At 43.2% G+C, this 22,135-nt stretch overlaps 2 protein-coding genes across 2 annotated transcripts in view; both read left to right on the top strand.

The window, feature by feature from the left end:
- LOC306818853 (uncharacterized protein) overlaps positions 1–22,135 on the top strand; it is a 137,817-nt gene that overhangs the window by 66,498 nt on the left and 49,184 nt on the right. The window contains exons 12-13 of the mRNA XM_079336577.1: positions 2,655–2,828; positions 4,905–5,078. Coding sequence (XP_079192703.1) covers positions 2,655–2,828; positions 4,905–5,078 — 348 coding nt within the window. The remainder of the gene's footprint in view (positions 1–2,654; positions 2,829–4,904; positions 5,079–22,135) is intronic.
- The window catches only part of LOC306818854 (NLR family CARD domain-containing protein 3-like), a 54,264-nt gene continuing 51,208 nt past the window's right edge, over positions 19,080–22,135 (top strand). The window contains exons 1-7 of the mRNA XM_079336578.1: positions 19,080–19,162; positions 20,164–20,263; positions 20,675–20,847; positions 20,997–21,107; positions 21,403–21,513; positions 21,630–21,708; positions 21,855–22,059. Coding sequence (XP_079192704.1) covers positions 20,771–20,847; positions 20,997–21,107; positions 21,403–21,513; positions 21,630–21,708; positions 21,855–22,059 — 583 coding nt within the window. The 5' untranslated portion in view covers positions 19,080–19,162; positions 20,164–20,263; positions 20,675–20,770. The remainder of the gene's footprint in view (positions 19,163–20,163; positions 20,264–20,674; positions 20,848–20,996; positions 21,108–21,402; positions 21,514–21,629; positions 21,709–21,854; positions 22,060–22,135) is intronic.

The following is a 22,135-nucleotide window of genomic DNA, read 5'->3' as shown; positions in this document are numbered from 1 at the left end:
ACACTCTCTAAAGCTCACTGCTCAGACCTGATTCAGCCTCACTTGTAAAGCGTTTGTCTGCGGTTGAGGAGGGGAAAGGTCCCACCATGAAATCAGATCTCCAGTCTGTTTCCGTGCAGATGAGTTGTGATGGCGGCGGCGGTTCCCAGAGGATGAGCAGGATCGGTGTGTTCTCTGTGGAGCGAGGCGATCTCCGTGGTTGTTCAGTTCATTGCAGGATGGAACCAGACGTGATCTTTACACTCTCTAAATACCGTTTTTAATTCGGTCTGTGAATAAGACGCTCTCCGAGAATCTCAGTCGAGATGCGTTCAATGGATGATGCAAGCTGGGGATTCAGAACACTGTCATTCCTTGAGGCCTCGGGTTGCCTGCACGCCAAAACATTGAAACAAAGAGCAGCGTGCTGTGAAGCAGGAGTAGACTTGTGTCTCTGGATGCTGGAAGCATTTGAAGAGAGAGAAGAATGGGAGACGACTGCTTTTATTCACCCTAAACTTCACACCAACATGTGTTAGGTGTTGCAGAGCATGCTGGGAGTAAGAGTCAGCTAAAGAACTACTATTCTGGCTGTCCTCAATAAACACAGTGCTTTGTTATCCATTGAGTTTTTAGAGTTAGGCTCAGAGAGAGAGAGAGAGAGAGAGAGAGAGAGGAGCAGGAGGAGGAGCAGGGTGAAGAGGGAGACACAGTGAGATGAGAAATAGCTGAACTGTCAGCTCTACAGAAGACGTGTAGAACTATATTGTAATGCAACATGAACTATATCCATATTAAAGATATTGTCTTATATCATGTTTGAATATATATCCATATATCTTAAAAACTGGATATATCTCCCAGCCCTAATCTGCCGCCAAGACAAGACACGTCCAGTTACATCTCTAATATTTCTCTGACTCTGATCACTGTTGGAAATATTTGATGTGATGTAAATACTCAACAATAAAAAGATATATAACATGGGTTTAGTCCATTTGAAATGAATTCAGATATTTAAATTAGAGCTGAAACGATTCCTCCAATAACTTGATTACAAAAATTCATCGAGGAATTTTCGCTGCCTCGAGGCTTTGCTAAGTTTGTTTTTTTGCGTCATTAAAACTTTGCTAAAACATGTTTTATACTATAAAACATTTCAGCGCTAACACACACACACACACACACGAGCGCGGCGCGCCCCTTTTAACTTTTAGTCAGCACACAGTTGATCCGTGATCCATACGACCGAGTCGGGAACACGTGATCCGGTCAAACCGTCGGCTTTTCTCCGTTCACTCTCTCCGTGTCTGCAGCTAACATAACGATAGCAACGTCCTCTCACAGTCTCTGACATACACATACGTCTATGACAGACTGTCTGTCACTGTCTACAGAGACTACTCTCTGTAGTAGTGATGGGAATTCCACCTCTTTTTAGAGAACCGGCTCTTTTGGCTCGGCTCACCAAAAAGAGCCGGCTCTTTCGGCTCCCAAGTGGCTCTTCAGATTTTTTGTAAAAATATGCATTATATCAAATGTTTATGATATAAACACACTTTTATTTATACACTCACCTAAACACATAGACACTAAATGGTGACAATGTCTCAAAATGAAGGAACACTGCATCAAATCCTCTCTCTAAAAAATCAAGTTCAAAATAAACATTTCTCCTCTCCTCTTTGCCTGATCATCCCCGGCCTTTCTTGCTGCAACAAATAACTTGATTAAAACTGCGTTACATCGTTGCTCCGTTTCATTTAAATGCCGTTTTAAAAAAAACAAACCTGCAGTCACGTCGGGAGACTCGCGACTGTTTACTTTCATGTTTAATGAAACGAAACTTAAAGAAAAATACGAGGAGGACATAACAGATGTGTCAACCTCTGTCTCTCTCTCCTGTTCGTCTGCTGTGTGTATAACCCCTCCCCTCCCCCTGCTCAGTGAGGACACAGACGCAACCGCACATCTTCACCAATGATATCCGGCTTTAACAGAAAAAAGACAAGACAAAAACTAATCGGCTCCCATCTGGCTTCCAATGGCGAGCCGGCTCCTGTCGTTCACTTCGAAGAGCCGAGTCTTAGAGCCGACACATCACTACTCTGTAGTCTCTGTAGTCTGTGAGCGCGCTGAATGCACACAAGCAAATGTTCTCAATTTCCTGATCTGACAAAATGATTGAATCTGTGATTGATTCAACAGAACATAATGCTTTCTCAATTAAATGTAACAGATGTGTAGGCTACACAAAACACTATTTGTTATTTCAGCCATTAAAACATGGTTGTTTGTAACAAGCAGGCGTTACCATGGTAACTGCAAAGAAGCAGGTTTGTAGGGACGACCCGAGACGAGTTAAACCTTAATTAAGCAAAAGCATGATTTATTCGATTAATCGATTCGGATATTCGATAGAATACTCGATTACTAAAATATTTGATAGCTGCAGCTCTAATTTAAATGCAAAGATTCTAATAAAATTCAACGTATTGTACGTTTCAATCTAAGAATGATCAGGAAGTACAAAAACATGAATGAATCACTATGAAGTCCTTCAATGTGTGAATGAACAGATGATGATCACATCAGTGTGTTCATGTGGACAACATCACACATTCATGTATAAAGCTCACTGTCATCTACATTTACTTCTTTTATTCTTTATTCAGATTGTGGAGCTGCAGTTTGTCAGAGATCAGCTGTTCTTCTCTGGCCTCAGCTCTGAAGTCCAACCCCTCCCATCTCAGAGAGCTGGACCTGACCTTCAACAACCTGCAGGATTCAGGAGTGAAGCTGCTGTGTGATTATCTGCAGAGTCCAAACTGCAGACTGGAGACTCTGAGGTCAGATCACTGACTGTAATATAGATATGAATATAATAGAAACTGTGTTGACTGTGTTTGAATTTCACTCATTCTTGAGAATTGGGAAACATCATGTCCCAGACAAACAAACTTAAAAATACCACTTACAAATGAACTTATTCCTTTTTTAATGAAAATCCCTTGAACAGATTTCTATAATGAAACTAATTTGAAATCCCAAATGTTGGTTCTGATTTCTTTGTTTCATGTCTAAACCTGCCCGATGGCAGAAAACAATTTAAAACTTTATACTATTTAAAAAAGAGTCAAACTCTTCAAACTATAAAACCTTCTGATACTAAAGGTGTAAAAATACTATTATAGTCATCGACACTTTAAAATGTTGTTTTTAGGAACATTTGGACCTGTTAAAGTTGTGTCCCAGATTTGAGTCAACTCTGTCAGACTTTTACAGAAACATCAAATAATCAGACATAAAAAGAGGTGAGCTACAACATGAAGGACCCCCGTCTTATTCCTGCTTTTAAAAAGGGGGGATGCTGTTCAAACATGGTTCACATTTTGATTTGTTGAGAACTTGATGAAATGATTTTACTATCAGCTGTGTCTCTACTCGGGCTGTAACGCTACACAAACATTTGGGTTGGGTACGGTTCTCAGTTCTGAAGATTGGGTTGGGTACATTTTGGGTCCAGTAAGGGACCTGATGCAACACTTTCTTTTTCTTTATCAGGAATATTTACAACTTCCCTTTTACACATTGTCTTAAGTTCAGCATGGACAGTTCAGACTTCACCTGCTCAGGTTTCTTTTTCATGACATTTTAAATGAAACATTCAAAAATAACATCAAATCAAATATACTTATAACCAAAAGAGGCTCCAATCAATAAAAGAAATGAATGAAATAAAATCATCCATATAGCCTATAGTATATATAAAAAGATGTGTTTTAAATGACAGAGACAAACACTGACACCTTTCTGTTTCTGAAGTCAGCACTTTTTAGAGCACAAAATAAAGCTGGGACAGTTTCATCTCACAACTATTCATATTTCCCTCTGTCAATATAAGAAGCTGTAAAAACACAAAGTCCCATTCTGCATGTAATCCACTGTAATAAAAACAGCAGTGGTGTTTGTTATGTCTTTGGCCCGTTCAGAATTATTATCAAGAGGCTGTTTAAATGCAAAGGAGACTTGGCTTTGCTCCACACTCTCTTTGTTCCTGCTTGCAGTGATGTTCACGTTGGCGTGCTATCTGTTTGACTGCTTTAATAAGTTGGACGTGTTGTCAACGTACCCGACAGCTTCACTGCTGTCACTCCTGTGAGCGCTCGCTACACTTGAATTGTGCACTGGCACACAGATTTTAGCCCAGGCTTTCTGTCATGAAAAAGACTTTTGGTTCAAGGCTTTAAAAGCATCAGATCCCGACAACAGACGGGTTCAAATCAAGATTGAAATGAAAAAAGTCCTGAGAAGAGTGGAGAGTGACAGCAGGGCACGAGGACAACAGAAGGGAGAAGAGAAGTTTCAGCCACAGTGGCAGACAGCTGGAGCTGGAACACGCTGCAGCTACATTTCTACTTAGATTAAAGACTAGATCCTGGTAAAGATCAAGGTTATTCACAAAGCATGTCAGTCCTTAAGAGAGCTCCTAAAGTCCAAATGTAAGGATGAAGAGTTTCTCCCTCAGAGAAGAAAGGAGGAGAGAAAGGTGACAGCTCTATCACAGCCTCATATTAATATCAAATAGATTCAGTCCACTCTTAGAGTTACCAGCATGCTGAACAAACACTTTAGCATCACAATGCTTCAAGACTTCATTGTTGACTGTTATTTTAACATGGGTTTAGTCCATTTGAAATGAATTCAGATATTTAAATGTAAAGATTCTAATAAAATTCAACATATTGTACGTTTCAATCTAAGAATGATCAGGAAGTACAAAAACATGAATGAATCACTATGAAGTCCTTCAATGTGTGAATGAACAGATGATGATCACATCAGTGTGTTCATGTGGACAACATCACACATTCATGTATAAAGCTCACTGTCATCTACATTTACTTCTTTTATTCTTTATTCAGATTGGAGTTCTGCAGTTTGTCAGAGATCAGCTGTTCTTCTCTGGCCTCAGCTCTGAAGTCCAACCCCTCCCATCTCAGAGAGCTGGAGCTGAGTGACAACAAGCTGCAGGATTCAGGAGTGAAGCTGCTGTGTGATTATCTGCAGAGTCCAAACTGCAGACTGGAGACTCTGAGGTCAGATCACTGACTGTGTCATTCATTTGAATCATTTCAATCCACATCCTCCATTGTTGCACATTTCAGGATTTATATATTTTCAGTATTTGTATGAATTTAAATCTCTGGATATTTAATGATTTTAGGAGATTTCTTATTCTTGAAGTTTCTGAATAATTTAGAGATTTGATGTGAAAATGTTTTTGTGACTCTGTGAAGTAAAGTTGAACAAGGTGCACATGAAGCCTCTGGTTTCCTCTGGTTCTGTTAAGAAGTGAAATCATGAAGACTTGTGATTGAATAATGTGTGATTTGATAAATGTAGTAACATCACAGAGCTGACTGAGATCAGCAGCCTGTTCTTCATCTGTGCACATGAACAGCTGGATGAATGTTGAGCTGACATTTGGAGGATTTAGATTTAGTGAATACACAATCAGAAATGATCCTCTAATCATTTAGAGAAAACTTGATTCATCAGGACAAAGTGATGTTGAGATACTCTTCACAACCTGAACACATGTGACTGGATTACACATTATTTTTATTCTTCTTTTATTCTTTATTCAGATTGAGGGGCTGCAGTTTGTCAGAGATCAGCTGTTCTTCTCTGGCCTCAGCTCTGAAGTCCAACCCCTCCCATCTCAGAGAGCTGGACCTGAGAAGGAACAAGCTCCAGGATTCAGACATGAAGCTGCTGAGTGATCTTCAGAAGAATCCAAACTATGGACTGAAGACTCTGAGGTCAGTCTCTCAGTGTTCTTTAGTAAAGCCTCCACATATCAGCTCATACATATATTTACATTCTTGTTGTTTGTTGTTGGAGAAATCCTTTTCTTGGTTCTCTACTACAAAGAGAGTTCAACATACTCAGGGTTTGTTTTCTGTGATCTGGCTTCACTAACCCTGACAGAAGAGATGGTGCTGAACAGTCACATGAAGCTGGTGATCAACCTGAGAAGTAAACCCAGAGTTTCATAAAAGGGGCGGAGCTATCTTCATACAACCTATCACAATATCTCACAGACTGTGAACAAACGATATGAATCATATGAAGAAGTTGAAGACAAACAGGCTCAAAGACTAAAGTTACACAGCTGCAGGAACAAATGCAGGAAGGACAACTGACAGAAACAAAGAAACATCAGAGAGGATTCATGTCCAAACTACGCCTTCTTCTATTTTCCTCCCATGGTTAGTTGACCTTTGACCTGACTATAATAAGTCCTGTTTCTTCTCTGAACTGAATGTGTTGCTCTGACTCTTTAAAGTGGAGAGGAGAACAGTCGGCTGTCAGAGCTGGTAGGACAGAACGACGCTGTGTGTGTCTGAGTGTGTGTGGACGTGAAGCTCTCATAACTCAGTGTAAACTCACACTCAGACACCAACATGAAACCGTTCAGTGTTAAAGTCCAAAGGTGGAGTGGGGGCGGAGCTTAGTTACAGCGCTGTGGGGGAATCTGATGACTCACAGCTGATGAAAATGATTTCTGTCATCTCTCTTCTTCTCTCATTAGATTTTGGTGATCTCTGTGATAATGTGAGTGATCAGGACTCTGGTGGAGCAGAGAGGAGCAGCTGATGATCCACAGAGGAGGAACCTCCACCATCTTGTGTGTGGAGAAGCTCTGCAAGCTGAGGAGAGCTTCATCCATCAGGGACTGACAGAGGAATCAGCTCACACTTCATTTCAGTCATATTTCTTTTTTTAAATTCTATTTGTAATCACACATATTCAGAGACATTTGTACAGTACAGTCATTTGTGCTTAAACAATAGAGTGATTCCTCCTTTTATGTTTTTGTGCTTTAACACAGAACAAAATAAATCCGATGTAAGAGATGAGGTGATCTCCCACTGAAAAGAAAAACAAAGACAAAAACAAAGTATACATGGGTTCATAACTAAAGGAAAAGCAGTTGAAAGAAAAGATGGGAGTTTAGGGGAGATGTAGGATTTTCATTTTATCCAGAGATCCTCAAATGAGTTTTTGTGAAGCTTCAGAGAACAAGTGATCTGTGTCATTGAATAGATTCCATGAACTACATGGTAGCAGTCTTCCACTGGTGGAGGAACATTTCTTTGTTATGGCCTTTCTCCCAGCAATGCTCAGGCTTCCAAATGAGTATTTGGTTTAGTGGATGAATGCAGGTTAGCAAGGAAGACTTGGTCCCATTCCTGGGTAACATCTGACTTTAAAGACATCTGTTGGTTCTCTGTGGATCTCAAAGCAGAAGCTGTGTTTTTTAGGACAGAACAGGTGGTAGTGATTTGCTTCCTGTGAGCCACAATTCCTCCAGCAGCTAGAAGAGTCTATGGGTACATCTCAGTTCCCTTCATTGCATCCAAGTGTCCTCCACTTGTGTCTTAGTCCCTCCCAGCAGAGATGCACAGAGATATTGTCTGTCAGTAAAAAGACTTGGGTAAAGTCAGCTCTCTCCTCAGATCTCCCTCCTCTCTCCTTCTTTCAGTATAAGAGCTTTGGGACCATCCTTAACACGGCCGGTCTAGAACTATGTGGGGTTGGGCCCAGGAGCCAGGAGATAGCACTGAAGAGAAGTGAGATAGAGTCTGTGTCATGAGATTTCTGAACAGCTTTAATAAAGTATCTAATCAGACTCTTCCAACCCAATGTTCTCCAGGAGATGGAGCTTGTGATCTTCCACTCAAACTCACAGTATTTTCCCAAAAGCTTCTTCACAGATGTGGAAGTTAGTTTCCTTTTCCCATTTGTGTTTGATGTAGGTGGTATGTTCTCTGTGTTCATCTTGTAGCCCTCTATACAACCTGCAAATGATTTGAATCCCAGAGTGCCCTCTATAGGCAGCTATGAAAACTTGTATGAGATTATTGTCAAAGACTTTTTCAGTCTCTGTCATCAAACTGTTTAAATGGTGGCGTATTTGAAGAAATCCTGAAGCAAAGAGTCTTTTCAGTGTTTGGAAATGTTTGCTGGTGTTGTAGAATATATCTATCTAATCAGATTGATCAGAGGGCTTCTCTCTCCCCCTCTCCCTCTGACTCTACACCCCCTACAGACATTCCAATGTTAATGACTCTGACGTCAAACTGATCTCCAAGGGGGTCGAAGACGTAGGAAAAAAACCTTCCAAGAATTTCAATACGCATCTTCTAATCAGAAACCGTTTTAGGACATTGAGACTAACATTTTCGTCCAACCAGGATTCAGATACGACAATGTACCGTGAAGATATAAAAAAATCAAACTGTCATCAAATGGTCCCTGCTCTTGTTTAAAACTGGCATGGAGCACTACTGCCCCCCAGAGGTTTAAACGTAGAAGGTACTTTAAGTACTTCACATGGTTAGTTATTCTCAATAATTAGATTATCATCTGAAATTATATATCTAGATATTACTTTTTCTTTTTCCATTTTCTAAAAATCCATCTGTGTTTGATGTCATGTGTCGTTTTTGACTTAAGCTATCAGAGTAAAGCTGGTGTTCCACATAAAGCTGGAATTCGATAATGATTCATGTTTGGTTTTTATTAAAAGGTTATCACAATGCATTGTTACTTCAGTATAAGAGTTTGATTACATTTTGAGTATGGTGTAGTGCGATATGTTTTTAATAAGATTATTCTTTTATTCATCAGTAGAAAGTTGATCCCCTGTTCAAGCATCTACGTCATCAAGCAGGTCGTTAACAATCTGATCTCTTTCAAAGTTGGCGTGCGACCAACTCCTGCTTTTCTTGTTCTCTCCACACTCTTTGGATTTTAACCTTTGTTACACCGTTCGTCAAGACAGAACCTTTAACTTTTAGCGCGCTAACTTTTCAACTTTGTTTTTTCCAATTTTTGTATTTTATTAACCAACGTTTCTGCTTCAAGTTTTCAATATAACCAGCGGCACCTTTAAGCCTTGAGAAACTCCCGTTAAGGCTCGTGCTCGCGCATTTTTAATTAAATCAGAGAATCAGAGAAGTTCTGCTGCGACTTCTCGCTCCAGCTTCAACCAGCTCCTCCTCCTGTCGTGTCTCCTGTTTTATTTTACTTTCCTGTTCTCTTCTGAACTTAGATGGTAATTTCACAGTTTTGGAAAATTTTTGCAGAATGGCGATAAGAGTTGCTGCCATTTTCCTCAACCTGTCTGTGAATCTCTTGGAGGCCATGGGTTCATCGCTCTCGTTTACTTGCTCCGTGTTAATCCTCTCCGTTACCTCTTTGACCACGAGCTTGGTCACCTCCTCTGTGCTCTGGCAACGGATGTCCTTTTGGGTACACATCACCTCTGCCAGGGCCCTCTCACGTTTACAGCAGAAGTGGTGAGTAACCGGAGTAAACAGAAGTTAGCGACAAGAGAAACCATACCCCTGCACCTCGCTAACGACCTGAGCTAAGATGGCGGCCGCCAACCAACGCCACGAGGCTGAGGACGCTTTTGCAAACACTGCTAGCCCCAACCCTTTCATGACACTGACTGCAGTAAGTGATGAAGAAATTAAAACGAACAACGTGAATAAAAGAGATGGAAATAAAAGACATTATAATCCCTTCTTAAGTGAAGGAGAGACTGTCACAGTGAAGCGAACAGGGAACGAAAGGTTCCACATGCCAGTCCAGCCCAAGTGTTCAAGCACAAATCCCTTCATAGATGCCAATACGAACAGTTGTTGTTTCTATGACTGTGATGTGAATACACAATGCCAAGATCTATGCCCACACGTGTGCTATCAACAAGTCAGTGCTCATCCATTGAAGCAGTGCAATGCAGTATTACCACCTAATGCTACGGTGGCGACACCCAGGGGAAACCCCCTTGTTTCTGCTCATTCCGGGAGTTTTATTCAGAGTACACCTGCCCCATGTGAAACACCATCCCACACATGCCGGCAGCTGCTCCCTTGCTGTCACTCCCCGGATGAAAATAATAATGGAGATTTAAAAGAGAAAGGTGACCCTCAGAGTTGCCAGTTAAAGTGCTCTCTTCCCAAATGTGAGCACCCTGAGTGACCAGCACATCAGACCCGCCCTGTATACTACCAGCCCTCGTCTGACAGCGAGGATGACGATGTTCATCGAGAGAGAGTCCCCTCCTTACACCCCGGTCAGTATGATGGCACCACTCCATGGAAAGAGTTTCTGCACAGATTTGAGAGCTGCGCTAAAGCAAATAATTGGTCCGAGAAAACTATGGCTGTTCAGCTGAGATTCTGTTTGACGGGTGCAGCGGGGGCTATCGCTCACAGGAACCCACGATCCTCTCAGTGGGATTACAGCCGCCTAGTGGAGGAGATGGAGATGCTTTATGGCCCCTCTTCAGAGCATGCTTCTGCAGTCGCCATCGAGCTGAGACAGCGGATCCGCAAACCAGGTGAGGCTCTTCACAAACTGAGAGACGTCATATATGGTCAAGTGGCAGTAGCCTACAGTGACAGATCTGATAATGAGCAGGCCGCCACAGGCGTTGAAGTTTTTCCACACGCTCTGGGCGATGTAGACATTGTACATAAACTGTTAGAACAGCGACCACGCACCCTAGCTCAAGCTTATGACATTGCCCGCCGTCACCAAATAACCAGACGGACAGCTTCACGTGTCGCCAGCCTCAGTTTGGGGACCAACATGCATGAATGGAGACACCGCACTGCTATGGTGAGGGAGGGAACTGAGAGTGGGACCAAGACTTACATAGCCTCCTCAGCTGAACGCTTCGACCAGAAACCTCCTGATCCACACCACGCACAGATTACTCTTTACATTTCCCACGCAAACTTTATGTTCAACTGTTCAGCAAACTCTGACCCAGGCGTGCGCACATTTAGGGGCAAAGAGGGCAAAAAAAAAACGACCAATCAGAGGGGAAGGAGAAACCAGGAAGTGACCTGAGGCAGATGAAGAGGAGAAGTGAGATATAAATGGGGAATAGCGCCATCTGCTGGTGCACAAACAACAATACGGGTTGTTCCCTCCACCTCCCTTTAGCAACAGTGCAATGCTGCCATCTGCTGTTGAAAAGGTGGAATGACATTAAGAGGGTTTCTCTGGATTTTTCACATATTTGGAGTTCAAGGTCAAGCAATAAAAAAATTACAATTATTGATCTTTTAATGAACAGATGACTTGTTCATGTTTTTTTGTTTTATTTCCCTTTATTTATCGACAGTTTGATCTGAAAACCTTTTTCAAATGACTGAAGCAGTTTTTTTAAAGCCTGATCAGGAGGACTTCCAGAGGATCCAAAAACCCTCCACAACAACTCCACCGTCACGCTCCACACTCTTCTTCTAAACCGCACGAGGCTTTAACATGTTTTTTTTTAATGTGTGATTTAACAGTGAGGTCTTTTACTGTGTGAAGCTGTCGGATAAAGCTGGATCTGTAAAGTGTGATCTGATGTTATTTCATTCAAACCATCTTTTGTGTGTCAGTGATTGTCCTGACTGTCGACCTAATCTGTGCTAAGACTTGTGTATATAGGACTCTAATAAAGAGATGAACACAACACATGCAGAAAGTGATAAATACAGAAAAGGATGAGGAATTTGTTTCTAGAGAAAGTTCAGTCAGGAAGACTATATTTTGCATGTTTTATTGTTTGTTCTCATTCTTTCCTGTATGACAGCAGCTGTTGAAGCCATGACTTTGATTTATGTTCCTTCAATGATTTCAGTCTATAACCATCAGGACTGACTCTGTAACCTCTGAGGAGAATCTAGAGTTCATTTCCTGACACATGAAGCACATGGTCTGTGTTGGATCAGCAGCAGCTGAAGATCAGAGAAGATGTGATGAAGCCTGGATTACATTCATGAAGTCATCCTGCATTAAAGCTGCAGAGAGGAAACGTCACAGCTCCAAGGATGTGAACATGCTCCTCAGCTCGCTCCAAAGTCCAGGCGCTTTCTTTTTTTTTCTCTGTGTGTGTCTTTAATCTAAAATCCAACAGCATTACGTTCAAATGCAATGGCTTCCTTGAGGTGAACCTCTGAAGTCTGGCTGGTTTGAACTTGTCTTTGGGACAGAGGGAGCAGTGGACCTGACTGCAGCATGTCGTGCAGCGTTCCACTGCAGGCTTTCCACCTCACTGAATGATCCAATGATGCATCTAAAGAGGATATAAAATGCATTCTGTTACATGAACTTCAATTCAAATGAATGTATACATTCTTCTTCTTCTTCATATACTTTATTAATCCCGCGAGGGGAAATTCGGTTTTCACTCTGCATTAATGGAGAGGTCTCAGAGTGAGGGGGCTGCCCACAGAGAGCGCCCCAGAGCAGTTGTTGGGGTTCGGTGCCTTGCTCAGGGGCACCTCGGCAGTGCTCAGGAAGTGGACTGGCACCTCTCCAGCTACCAGACCAATTTCCGGACTTGGTCCGTGCCGGGACTTGAACCGGCGACCCTCCGGTTCCCAACCCAAGTCCCTACAGACTGAGCTACTGCCTGCAGACGTAGGTTGTCTTTCCTTACAGGTAAAATGGACACTTGCAGCAGGTAGTGTACATGAGGCCTTACGTATGTAGAAGAAGAAATAATGACACTACGGGTTCAAGTCCGGCATTCAAAAACATAATGAAGTGAAAGTGGCTGAAAGAAGACACTTGAGTCATTTAGTATGTTATGTTAGAAAGAGCATTGACTAGTATCAACAATAAAAGTAGTGATGGTGCAGAAGCCTGCTGTTTCTCTGTCATTTCACTTCCTATTCCTTTTGTTTATATGCTTTAGTACACAACAGAGGTGGACAAATACACATTTCAATTGTGCCATAAAGTCCTGACACCTTGTGATCCCACTTGTGCACTTCAACAGGTGATATCATGAATGAGCTGGTCGACCTCTGGGAAAACATCATGGTGTGCTGCTGCATCATGTCGGTAGCTTGGCTGTCTCTCATATCACGTTTGTGAGGTCAGAAAGAAACGTTTGCAACAACAGAGTTTACAACAATGTTTTATAACGCTGCAAACACATACATGCCAACAGTGACTTTACCTTATGCACTAAAAAGTTACTAATCACTGACAACTTCAAGTGTTGATACTAACTGCTTTGGTGAAAGTGAACGTTGATTTAAAACGACAACCCAAACCGACATCATGTCACATCCGGTAATCTGCATCATTAATGACTCCTGTATTGATGAAGAACACAAGAAAGCATGTATTTACTTTCTGTTCAGAAGCTAAATCAGTAACTCACCGCTGCATATGTCGACTCGCTGCTCTTCGTCCAATCAAAAAGCAGGTGAAAACGTCTTTTCAAGTTGTCCCTTCCTCGTCGTATTTTGCGCTTCATATCAGTTAACATAGCTCTGAGGGAGAAACTGTGCAGACATGTGGCTCTTTGTTACATAACACAATCCAGCTGTGTTTCAGAGCAGGCTGTGTGCGGCCAGGAGAAATACAGGCGAATAAACAATCAGCTGTTTAAACACAGCCGGGATTTTTAATGCTGCTGTCTTACGGGACCAATCAACAGACTGCAGTGTTTAGCTCCGCCTTTAACCCCGGCTGTAGTGTCGATGGACACGCCTCCCTCTCTCTCTCGCTCTCTCTCGCTCTCTTTCCTGTGCCCTTTATAACAAGTTTAATTCTTTAAAAAAAAAAATTGATTGAATCTTTCTTGAACCAATCAAGGAATCGATGTGGAGTGATGGATTGTTGAACTCCGAGGTCTCCTCATTACAGAAAAGACGGCACTTTTCATCTGATTTAAAGCCAGATCCTGCTTCCTGACAGTGACTCCGCCCACTGAGACATCTCCTGCACACCCTCTGTAAAGTAGTGCTCTCAGTGGTTCAATTCAGCTTTGTGTAACTTTATGTCTTTCAAGCAGCAGGAACTGAGCCATCGACTGGAGGAGTTTGATATCAGTGGCATGGGGAGAAAGCTGAACGAGTCAATCCATCGCTGATTATGACATTGCAGCATCATCACGATGACTCGACTGCCTCTCATAGTCAACATGGGGGTCAGTTTCTGTTTCACAAAGTACTCTAACAGTATGTAATTGTCAAAGCCTGCCGCGTTATGTGCAATAAATGTGTAGCCGTGAAATCTAGGTTTGGTATATCTGTTCACACAAAATTAGCCGTGTGGCGACCATTATGATATTGAGTCAAAATCATAGATGATGTACTTTGATGGTATTTCTTGCTTTTCAATAGGCTGTATGAAGCACTCGTGCTTTGATTCGTCCCCGAACACAGGTTCAATGCTTGCACTCTGGCGTAGGACACACATGTGAGCCATTTACTCTCACATAGGTATTGCCACACTCACTACAGTATTTTACCCTCTGACATGGAAAGAGATTGTGTTCGCTCTCAGGTTGTTTGTGTTGATCAAAACATAACTGGGATTTACAAATGCGCCCGCAATCTTCACACTTGATTGTCTTACCACTGTGACCCTGCCGACGACAGGTACCACATGTCTTTCTACACTTGTGCTGCAGTCAGGTTTCATAGGTTTTATAGCACAGTGAACACACATAAGATGCCCCAAAAAAACTGTGAGATTTTTAATGAGACAATAATGATCATTGTGTAAATACATTTTAATTGTGCGTTCATGTGTCGAGTCGTGTGTTTCAAAACAGTTAAGCTGTTTCTGCCCGGCAACATGGTGGAAGATGATGATTTTAACATCTAGATGATTTTCAAATCGACTGACATCCACTAGGGAGACTAGGGAGTGAATGTTCAAATCCTAAAGATGTGTGTAACTCTTCAGCATGTTCCTGTTTTTCATCAGGAGACATGGTCGGGTTCAAATATTCTCAGACACAATGTGAAAAACAAAGATTGTCTGTATTCATAGGAATGTATAGACTTTTCCTTTTTCTCCTCAGAATCTCATCATATGGGACACTGCCTAATTTTAGACGTCTACCCCCACCGCTTTGCCCGCGTGCAACTATGACTATGAATTCTAATTCATCATCGGTTAGGGATGTATCATTACTTTGCATAACCGATAATCTACTGCACGCTCAATTACAGATGTCAATGTTTCTCTCACTCTACCCGGTAATTGATCCAAATGATCCTGATTAATACCTCTTAAATCAATACGTTGCCGTAGTTCTGAGGAATTAAAGAAAGGTATCTCTCTGATGCGGATTTCAGAGGGTCGAGTGTCATTGTTACCCCTGGTTGCTTCAGTTGTGGTACCACACCCCTCCCCCTGCTGATTCTTCTGATAGAGGTCTGTGTGAAACAGATGGACCAGCCTGAGGACTAGTGTTCTGACTATGTACTACAACAGGTTGAGTGCAATGACTGGAGACACTAGGTGAGTCTAAAATACTGTCTGTGTTAGAAACCCCTCCCCCAACCTGTGGAAGAAGGGGGGACGATAATGGACGGAGCCTGTTCAACAATTCCGTGTACATCAACCACAGTATGCGTCTGCCCAGGATTCATCACATGTTTGCTAGCAAAATTTCTTGAAGACATCGACATAGATTGATGATTATTAGTGGTCTGGTCTGAGACAGGGTTCTCTTCTCTATGTTTGATAGCATATTTTCTTACAGCATGTGGCAGAGAATCAAAATCGTCTGTGGTCAGTCCCTGACGACAGACAGATACCTGGTCAGTTCATGAAGTCTGAGCCCCGACTATCTTTCCCTGAACCCTTTTATACACTAGACAGAGATTATCTAACCAAATTATACATTTGAGAATGTGCAGTTTCCTTCCTCTGATTGGGCAGCTTTCCAAATTATGTGTTTCCTGATGTTTGGTTCCCCTTCTCTCATTGGTGCATCAAACTCCTGCATCCTTTCTCCAATCTGTAGAGGAAGACACTTCCTGTTTCTTATCACAGGAAGACGTCTAGTCTAGTAACTAATTATTTTTAAGGAGAAGACAATTTAGGTGATTAACTATCAAGGCTCATTGAACCTATATAACTGTTCAGGGCTTTAAACTAAACCTATGTTTGAGTTGGTGAGTGATTCAGTTTAAAGGGCCACATCAAACACATGTTGGAATGTGCACTCACTCCTACAAGCCCTCTTCACAGAACACCTTTAACCTCTGAACTAAAATCTCAATCTATTAGATTAAAACACTTAGAGTGATATGATGATATAATATAAATGTGAGCAACAATCATTCTTACAATGGATATCTAATCATTCCTTTGTATTTGGTGATCAAACCTTTATTCAACAATACATTATTGCAGTGAACACAGAGTATAATAATAATAATAAGTTATACTTTATTATTAATCCCACGAGGGGAAATTCAGTTTACACTCTGTCTAACACACACATGAGATACACACTCATGCACAAACAGGGTTCTAGTGACATGCATTAATGGAGAGGTCTCAGAGTGAGGGGGCTGCCCACAGCGGGCGCTCCAGAGCAGTTTTTTGGGGTTCGGTGCCTTGCTCAGGGGCACCTCGGCAGTGCTCAGGAAATGGACTGGCACCTCTCCAGCTACCAGACCAGTTTCCGGACTTGGTCCGTGCCGGGACTTGAACCGGCGACCTTCTGGTTCCCAACCCAAGTCCCTACAGACTGAGCTACTGCCGCCCAAGTATAAGTAGAAAAAGGCCTATTATTCTATCAACTCCCCCTTTTGACCCACGTAGTGTTGAACCCAGAGACTCTGTAACTTCTATTCTTGATTCATCAGGTTCATAAACTCTGTTAACCTGAAAGAGACGCCTCCAGTCATTCCTCTCATCCCATCAATGCACAGAGAGATTCAAGGTAATTATTTAGAGGAGTCAGATTTATATTAACAACGTTTAGGAAAAGGATTAAATAGCCAACTTTAATCCTTCAGTCCCTCCAGCTCTTTATCGCACTAGAGGTGAGCGGTCTTTCCAGGTTGTTGCTCCGAGGCTCTGGAATGAACTTCCACCGTCTTTGTGCTTTATTGAATCAGTTGACATCTTCAAGAGTGAACTGAAGACACTTCTATTTGTCCAGGCTTTGAGCTCCTTTTAGGGCTGCTAGGACTTTTGGATTGTCTTGGCTTTGTATATTGCGTGTGATGTTTTTTTTAAACTTTGTTGTGAAGCACTTTGTGGCCTCTGTCTGTGAAAGGTGCTATATAAATAACATTTACTTACTTACACTTTAATCAACTTCTATCATCACACAGGATATCAGATATCAAAGCAGTGAAGGATCACTCCGACACCATAAACCAGCTTCCTTCAATAAACACATATCAAGCTGTGACCTTTGTCTCCCCGTTGCTATGGTGATTATTAGACTTTGGTATTTCCTGGTGTCAGGAGACTCTGTCCTGTTGTGACGCAGATCTGTTCTCTGTTGAAGGTAAGAGACACTTTTACCTGTTTTTAAGACTCTCTGTTTAAGTGTCTAAAGAGCTGTAAGCTAACAGTTAGCCACCAGGTTCATTAGCTGCTCTGACTACAGTAGAAGTGAAGGAGACACAATGATCCTCAGTCACCATGCAGGCTATGCTAACCATGCTAACATGCTAACAGGTGGACTGAAGACGAGCCCGCTCTGGAAAGTTTCTGTCACTGAGTTCATTACTTGATCTTCAGTGATTGAAATATTTGAGTGTTGTTCTGAACATCATTTTGATTTAAATACTTTTCTTAGTAAAGTTTTTTTTTACAGTGAAACTCATTCTGATCAAATCCATAAGAAGTTGTTGTAAGTCAATCAGCTGACTGTGTTCTTGGTTAATCAATGACTTGATGGACGTGTTTGAAGGTTGTTTTTAATCCTTTTATGATTCAAAGTCCTGCAGTGACGCCTCCTCTGATAAGATTAAACTTTATTGATGCTCGAGGATTAATTCAAATGTTTCAGCAGAACAAAGACAGAAAAGAGTTGAAATAAAAACGGTAGAATTCATCAAATGACAACAAGATGATGACAGACTTTTTCACACAGTGATTCATGTCCCAGTTCCAGACTGTGCAGTGACGACATTCAGAAGATACAACTAGTTTAGTACTTCAGCTCATAGATGGATCAGAGCATGGGCAGAGAGGGGGAGGGCCCAGGACGCTGACCAATGGGAGACTTGGCCTTCACTTTTAGATATTTTTCTATATGAACACTTTCTGTGCTTAAATGAAAAATTGGACTAAATATGTTGTGGTTTCTCGAGGAAAGGGGCGATCGACGAGAGAGAGAGAGAGCTGCAAACCACAGTCAGCTGTTTGTTGGTACCAGTTAGGGGCGATCGATAAGAGAGAGAGAGAGCTACAAACCACAGTCAGCTGTTTGTTGGTACCACTTAGGGGCGATCGACGAGAGAGAGAGTTACAAACCACAGTCAGCTGTTTGTTGGTACCACTTAGGGGCGACTGAGGGGGAGAGAGAGAGAGAGAGAGAGAGAGAGAGAGAGCTACAAAGCACAGTCAGCTGTTTGTTGGTACCAGTTCGGGGCGATCGAAGAGAGAGAGAGAGAGCAAGAGAGAGAGAGAGCTCCAAAGCACAGTCAGCAAGTTGTTGGTAGCAGTTAGGGGCGATCGACGAGAGAGAGAGAGAGAGAGCTCCAAAGCACAGTCAGCTGGTTGTTGGTCCCAGTTATGGGCGATCGACGAGAGAGAGAGTCAGCTGGTTGTTGGTAGCAGTTAGGGGCAATCGAGGAGAGAGAGAGAGAGTCAGCTGGTTGTTGGTAGCAGTTAGGGGCGATCGAGGAGAGAGAGAGTCAGCTGGTTGTTGGTAGCAGTTAGCGGCGATCGAGGAGAGAGAGAGAGAGCTCCAAAGCACAGTCAGCTGGTTGTTGGTAGCAGTGAGGGGCGATCGAGGAGAGAGAGAGAGAGTCAGCTGGTTGTTGGTAGCAGTGAGGAGCGATCGAGGAGAGAGAGAGAGAGTCAGCTGGTTGTTGGTAGCAGTTAGGGGCGATCGAGGAGAGAGAGAGAGAGTCAGCTGGTTGTTGGTAGCAGTTAGGGGCGATCGAGGAGAGAGAGAGTCAGCTGGTTGTTGGTAGCAGTTAGGGGCGATCGAGGAGAGAGAGAGAGAGAGTCAGCTGGTTGTTGGTAGCAGTTAGGGGCGATCGAGGAGAGAGAGAGTCAGCTGGTTGTTGGTAGCAGTGAGGGGCGATCAAGGAGAGAGAGAGAGTCAGGTGGTTGTTGGTAGCAGTGAGGGGCGATCGAGGAGAGAGAGAGAGAGAGAGTCCGGTGGTTGTTGGTAGCAGTTAGGGGCGATCGAGGAGAGAGAGAGAGTCAGCTGGTTGTTGGTAGCAGTTAGGGGCGATCGAGGAGAGAGAGAGTCAGCTGGTTGTTGGTAGCAGTGAGGGGCGATCGAGGAGAGAGAGAGAGAGTCAGCTAGTTGTTGGTAGCAGTGAGGGGCGATCGAGGAGAGAGAGAGAGAGAGTCAGCTGGTTGTTTGTAGCAGTTAGGGGCGATCGAGGAGAGAGAGAGAGAGTCAGCTGGTTGTTGGTAGCAGTTAGGGGCGATCGAGGAGAGAGAGAGAGAGAGTCAGCTGGTTGTTGGTCGCAGTTAGGGGCGATCGAGGAGAGAGCGAGTCAGCTGGTTGTTTGTAGCAGTGAGGGGCGATCGAGGAGAGAGAGAGAGAGTCAGCTGGTTGTTGGTAGCAGTGAGGGGCGATCGAGGAGAGAGAGAGAGAGTCAGCTGGTTGTTGGTAGCAGTTAGGGGCGATCGAGGAGAGAGAGAGAGAGAGTCAGCTGGTTGTTGGTAGCAGTTAGGGGCGATCGAGGAGAGAGAGAGAGAGTCAGCTGGTTGTTGGTAGCAGTTAGGGGCGATCGAGGAGAGAGAGAGAGTCAGCTGGTTGTTGGTAGCAGTCAGGGGCGATCGAGGAGAGAGAGAGAGAGAGTCAGCTGGTTGTTGGTAGCAGTTAGGGGCGATCGAGGAGAGAGAGAGTCAGCTGGTTGTTGGTCGCAGTTAGGGGCGATCGAGGAGAGAGCGAGTCAGCCGGTTGTTTGTAGCAGTGAGGGGCGATCGAGGAGAGAGAGAGAGAGTCAGCTGGTTGTTGGTAGCAGTGAGGGGCGATCGAGGAGAGAGAGAGAGAGTCAGCTGGTTGTTGGTAGCAGTTAGGGGCGATCGAGGAGAGAGAGAGAGAGTCAGCTGGTTGTTGGTAGCAGTTAGGGGCGATCGAGGAGAGAGAGAGAGAGTCAGCTGGTTGTTGGTAGCAGTTAGGGGCGATCGAGGAGAGAGAGAGACAGTCAGCTGGTTGTTGGTAGTAGTTAGGGGCGATCGAGGAGAGAGAGAGAGAGAGCTCAGAGGAGTCAGAACATGAGGAGGCTCCACATTGACTGTTTGACCTGATCACATTATAAATGGAGCAGAATGAACAACAGGAAGTTAACGTTGGATCACTGGCTGTTTTTCTGTCAACAACCCGGGCTGGGTTAGACCATTCTGAATACATTAATAACACAGTTTCAAAGAACACATGCTGTGAGGCTCGCCCTCTGTTATTCTGCACACACACACACTGTATGAGTGTGTGTGTGCGCGTGTGTGTGTGTGTGTGTGTGTGTGTGTGTGTGTGTGTGCGTGTGTGCGTGTAATATTTGAGTGTGTAAGAGAAGCAGGTAGATGTGATGTTTGTAGACTGACAATGATGATGATGAAGGTGATGATGATGATAGTGATGATAATGATGATGATGATGATGATGATGATGATGATGATGATGATGATGATGAAGGTATGTCCTCCACAGGTGAAGCTCTTTGACTGGATGTGACTCCAGCAGCTGAACTGGGTCAGTGTTGCCATAGTGACAGAGGTCAGCTCTTCCAGCAGGGGGCGCTCTGCTATGGATCAGTGTGAGGACACAGAGGAGGGAGTCCCTCCCTCTAAAACCTCTCTGTGTGAGGAACAGGAAGCTCTGAGGTGAGATCACCATCTCTAACTGTCCATGACTCTTCTCCATGTCACAGCATCCCTCCACCTTCATCACTCCATCATCATCATCATCATCATCATCATCAGTGTCTCAGCTGCTGCTCACAGTAACTAATAATGTAGTGTGTTTGTATCAGGATGCAGGACCAGAGAGCAGACTGTCCTGGACCCAGCTGTGTGTCCATGAAGAGTGACCGGTCTAAAGATCTTGGTCTTGAATTTAAAGATGGACGTGGTGCTGATGGAAGGTGAGAATTAAAAATCCAGTGAATGTTCTGACTCTGTGGTTCAAAGACTCAAATCCTGATCCCAACAACAGCATGAACCTCCCTCTCCATCAGAATGAGCCTGATCGGATCAGTCTGTTCTGATTGACATGTTTACATGCTGCGTTTTTTTTCAGATCATTTATTTAATAGAAACAGAACTGTGGAGAACTTCAGCTCTGCCTCCTGATTATTGATGATCCATCTGCTAGTTTGAACTGGAACAATCTGATTAAAGATGATCTTTGTTCATGAAGCAGCTGTTTGTTTGTATCAGGATGCAGGACCAGAGACCAGACTCTCCTGGACCCAGCTGTGTGTCCATGAAGAGTGACCGGTCTATGGGTCGTTATTTTGACTTTAAAGATGGACGTGGTGCTGATGGAGGGTAAGATTTAAAAATCCAGTGAATGTTCTGACTCTGTGGTTCAAAGACTCATATCTTGGCTCAGAGCTTCATCATATATGACCCATTGTTTTCTTGTGTAATATGTCCTGTCACAGAGTTCAACAGGAGAGCTCCCAGGTTCACAGAGATCCATCAGACCAGCAGGATCTAACAGACCTGGACTCCATCTTTATGGTGTGTTATTTCATAAACTACCATGACAAGAATGTAATGCTCAGTTATTGTTGTGTTCAGAGCAGCTGACCTTCAGACTGACACATGAACCACATGTTGAGTTCTCCCACTTTATAGGAAATATCCAGTGTCTCCTTCTGTTCCAGCTGCTGGAGGAGAACATCGTCACCTTTGTGAAGAATGAGCTGAAGAGAGTCCAGAGGGCTCTGAGTCCAGATTACCCAGAATACTTAGAGAGTCAGAGTGAGGATGAAGAGCAGAGGAGAAGCTGTAAAGAGGCATTTTTGAAGATCACTCTCCACTTCCTGAGGAGAATGAAGCAGGAGGAGCTGGCTGACTGTCTGCAGAGCAGTAAGAACATCTGAACAGATTTCATATTTTAGAAAAAGGACAAAGAGGTTTAAAGTTCAAACTCAGATAATCATGT

This window comes from Symphodus melops (genome assembly GCF_947650265.1).
Source record: "Symphodus melops genome assembly, chromosome: 23".
Lineage (NCBI taxonomy): Eukaryota > Metazoa > Chordata > Actinopteri > Labriformes > Labridae > Symphodus > Symphodus melops.
This window is presented reverse-complemented; position numbering and strand designations above follow the sequence as displayed.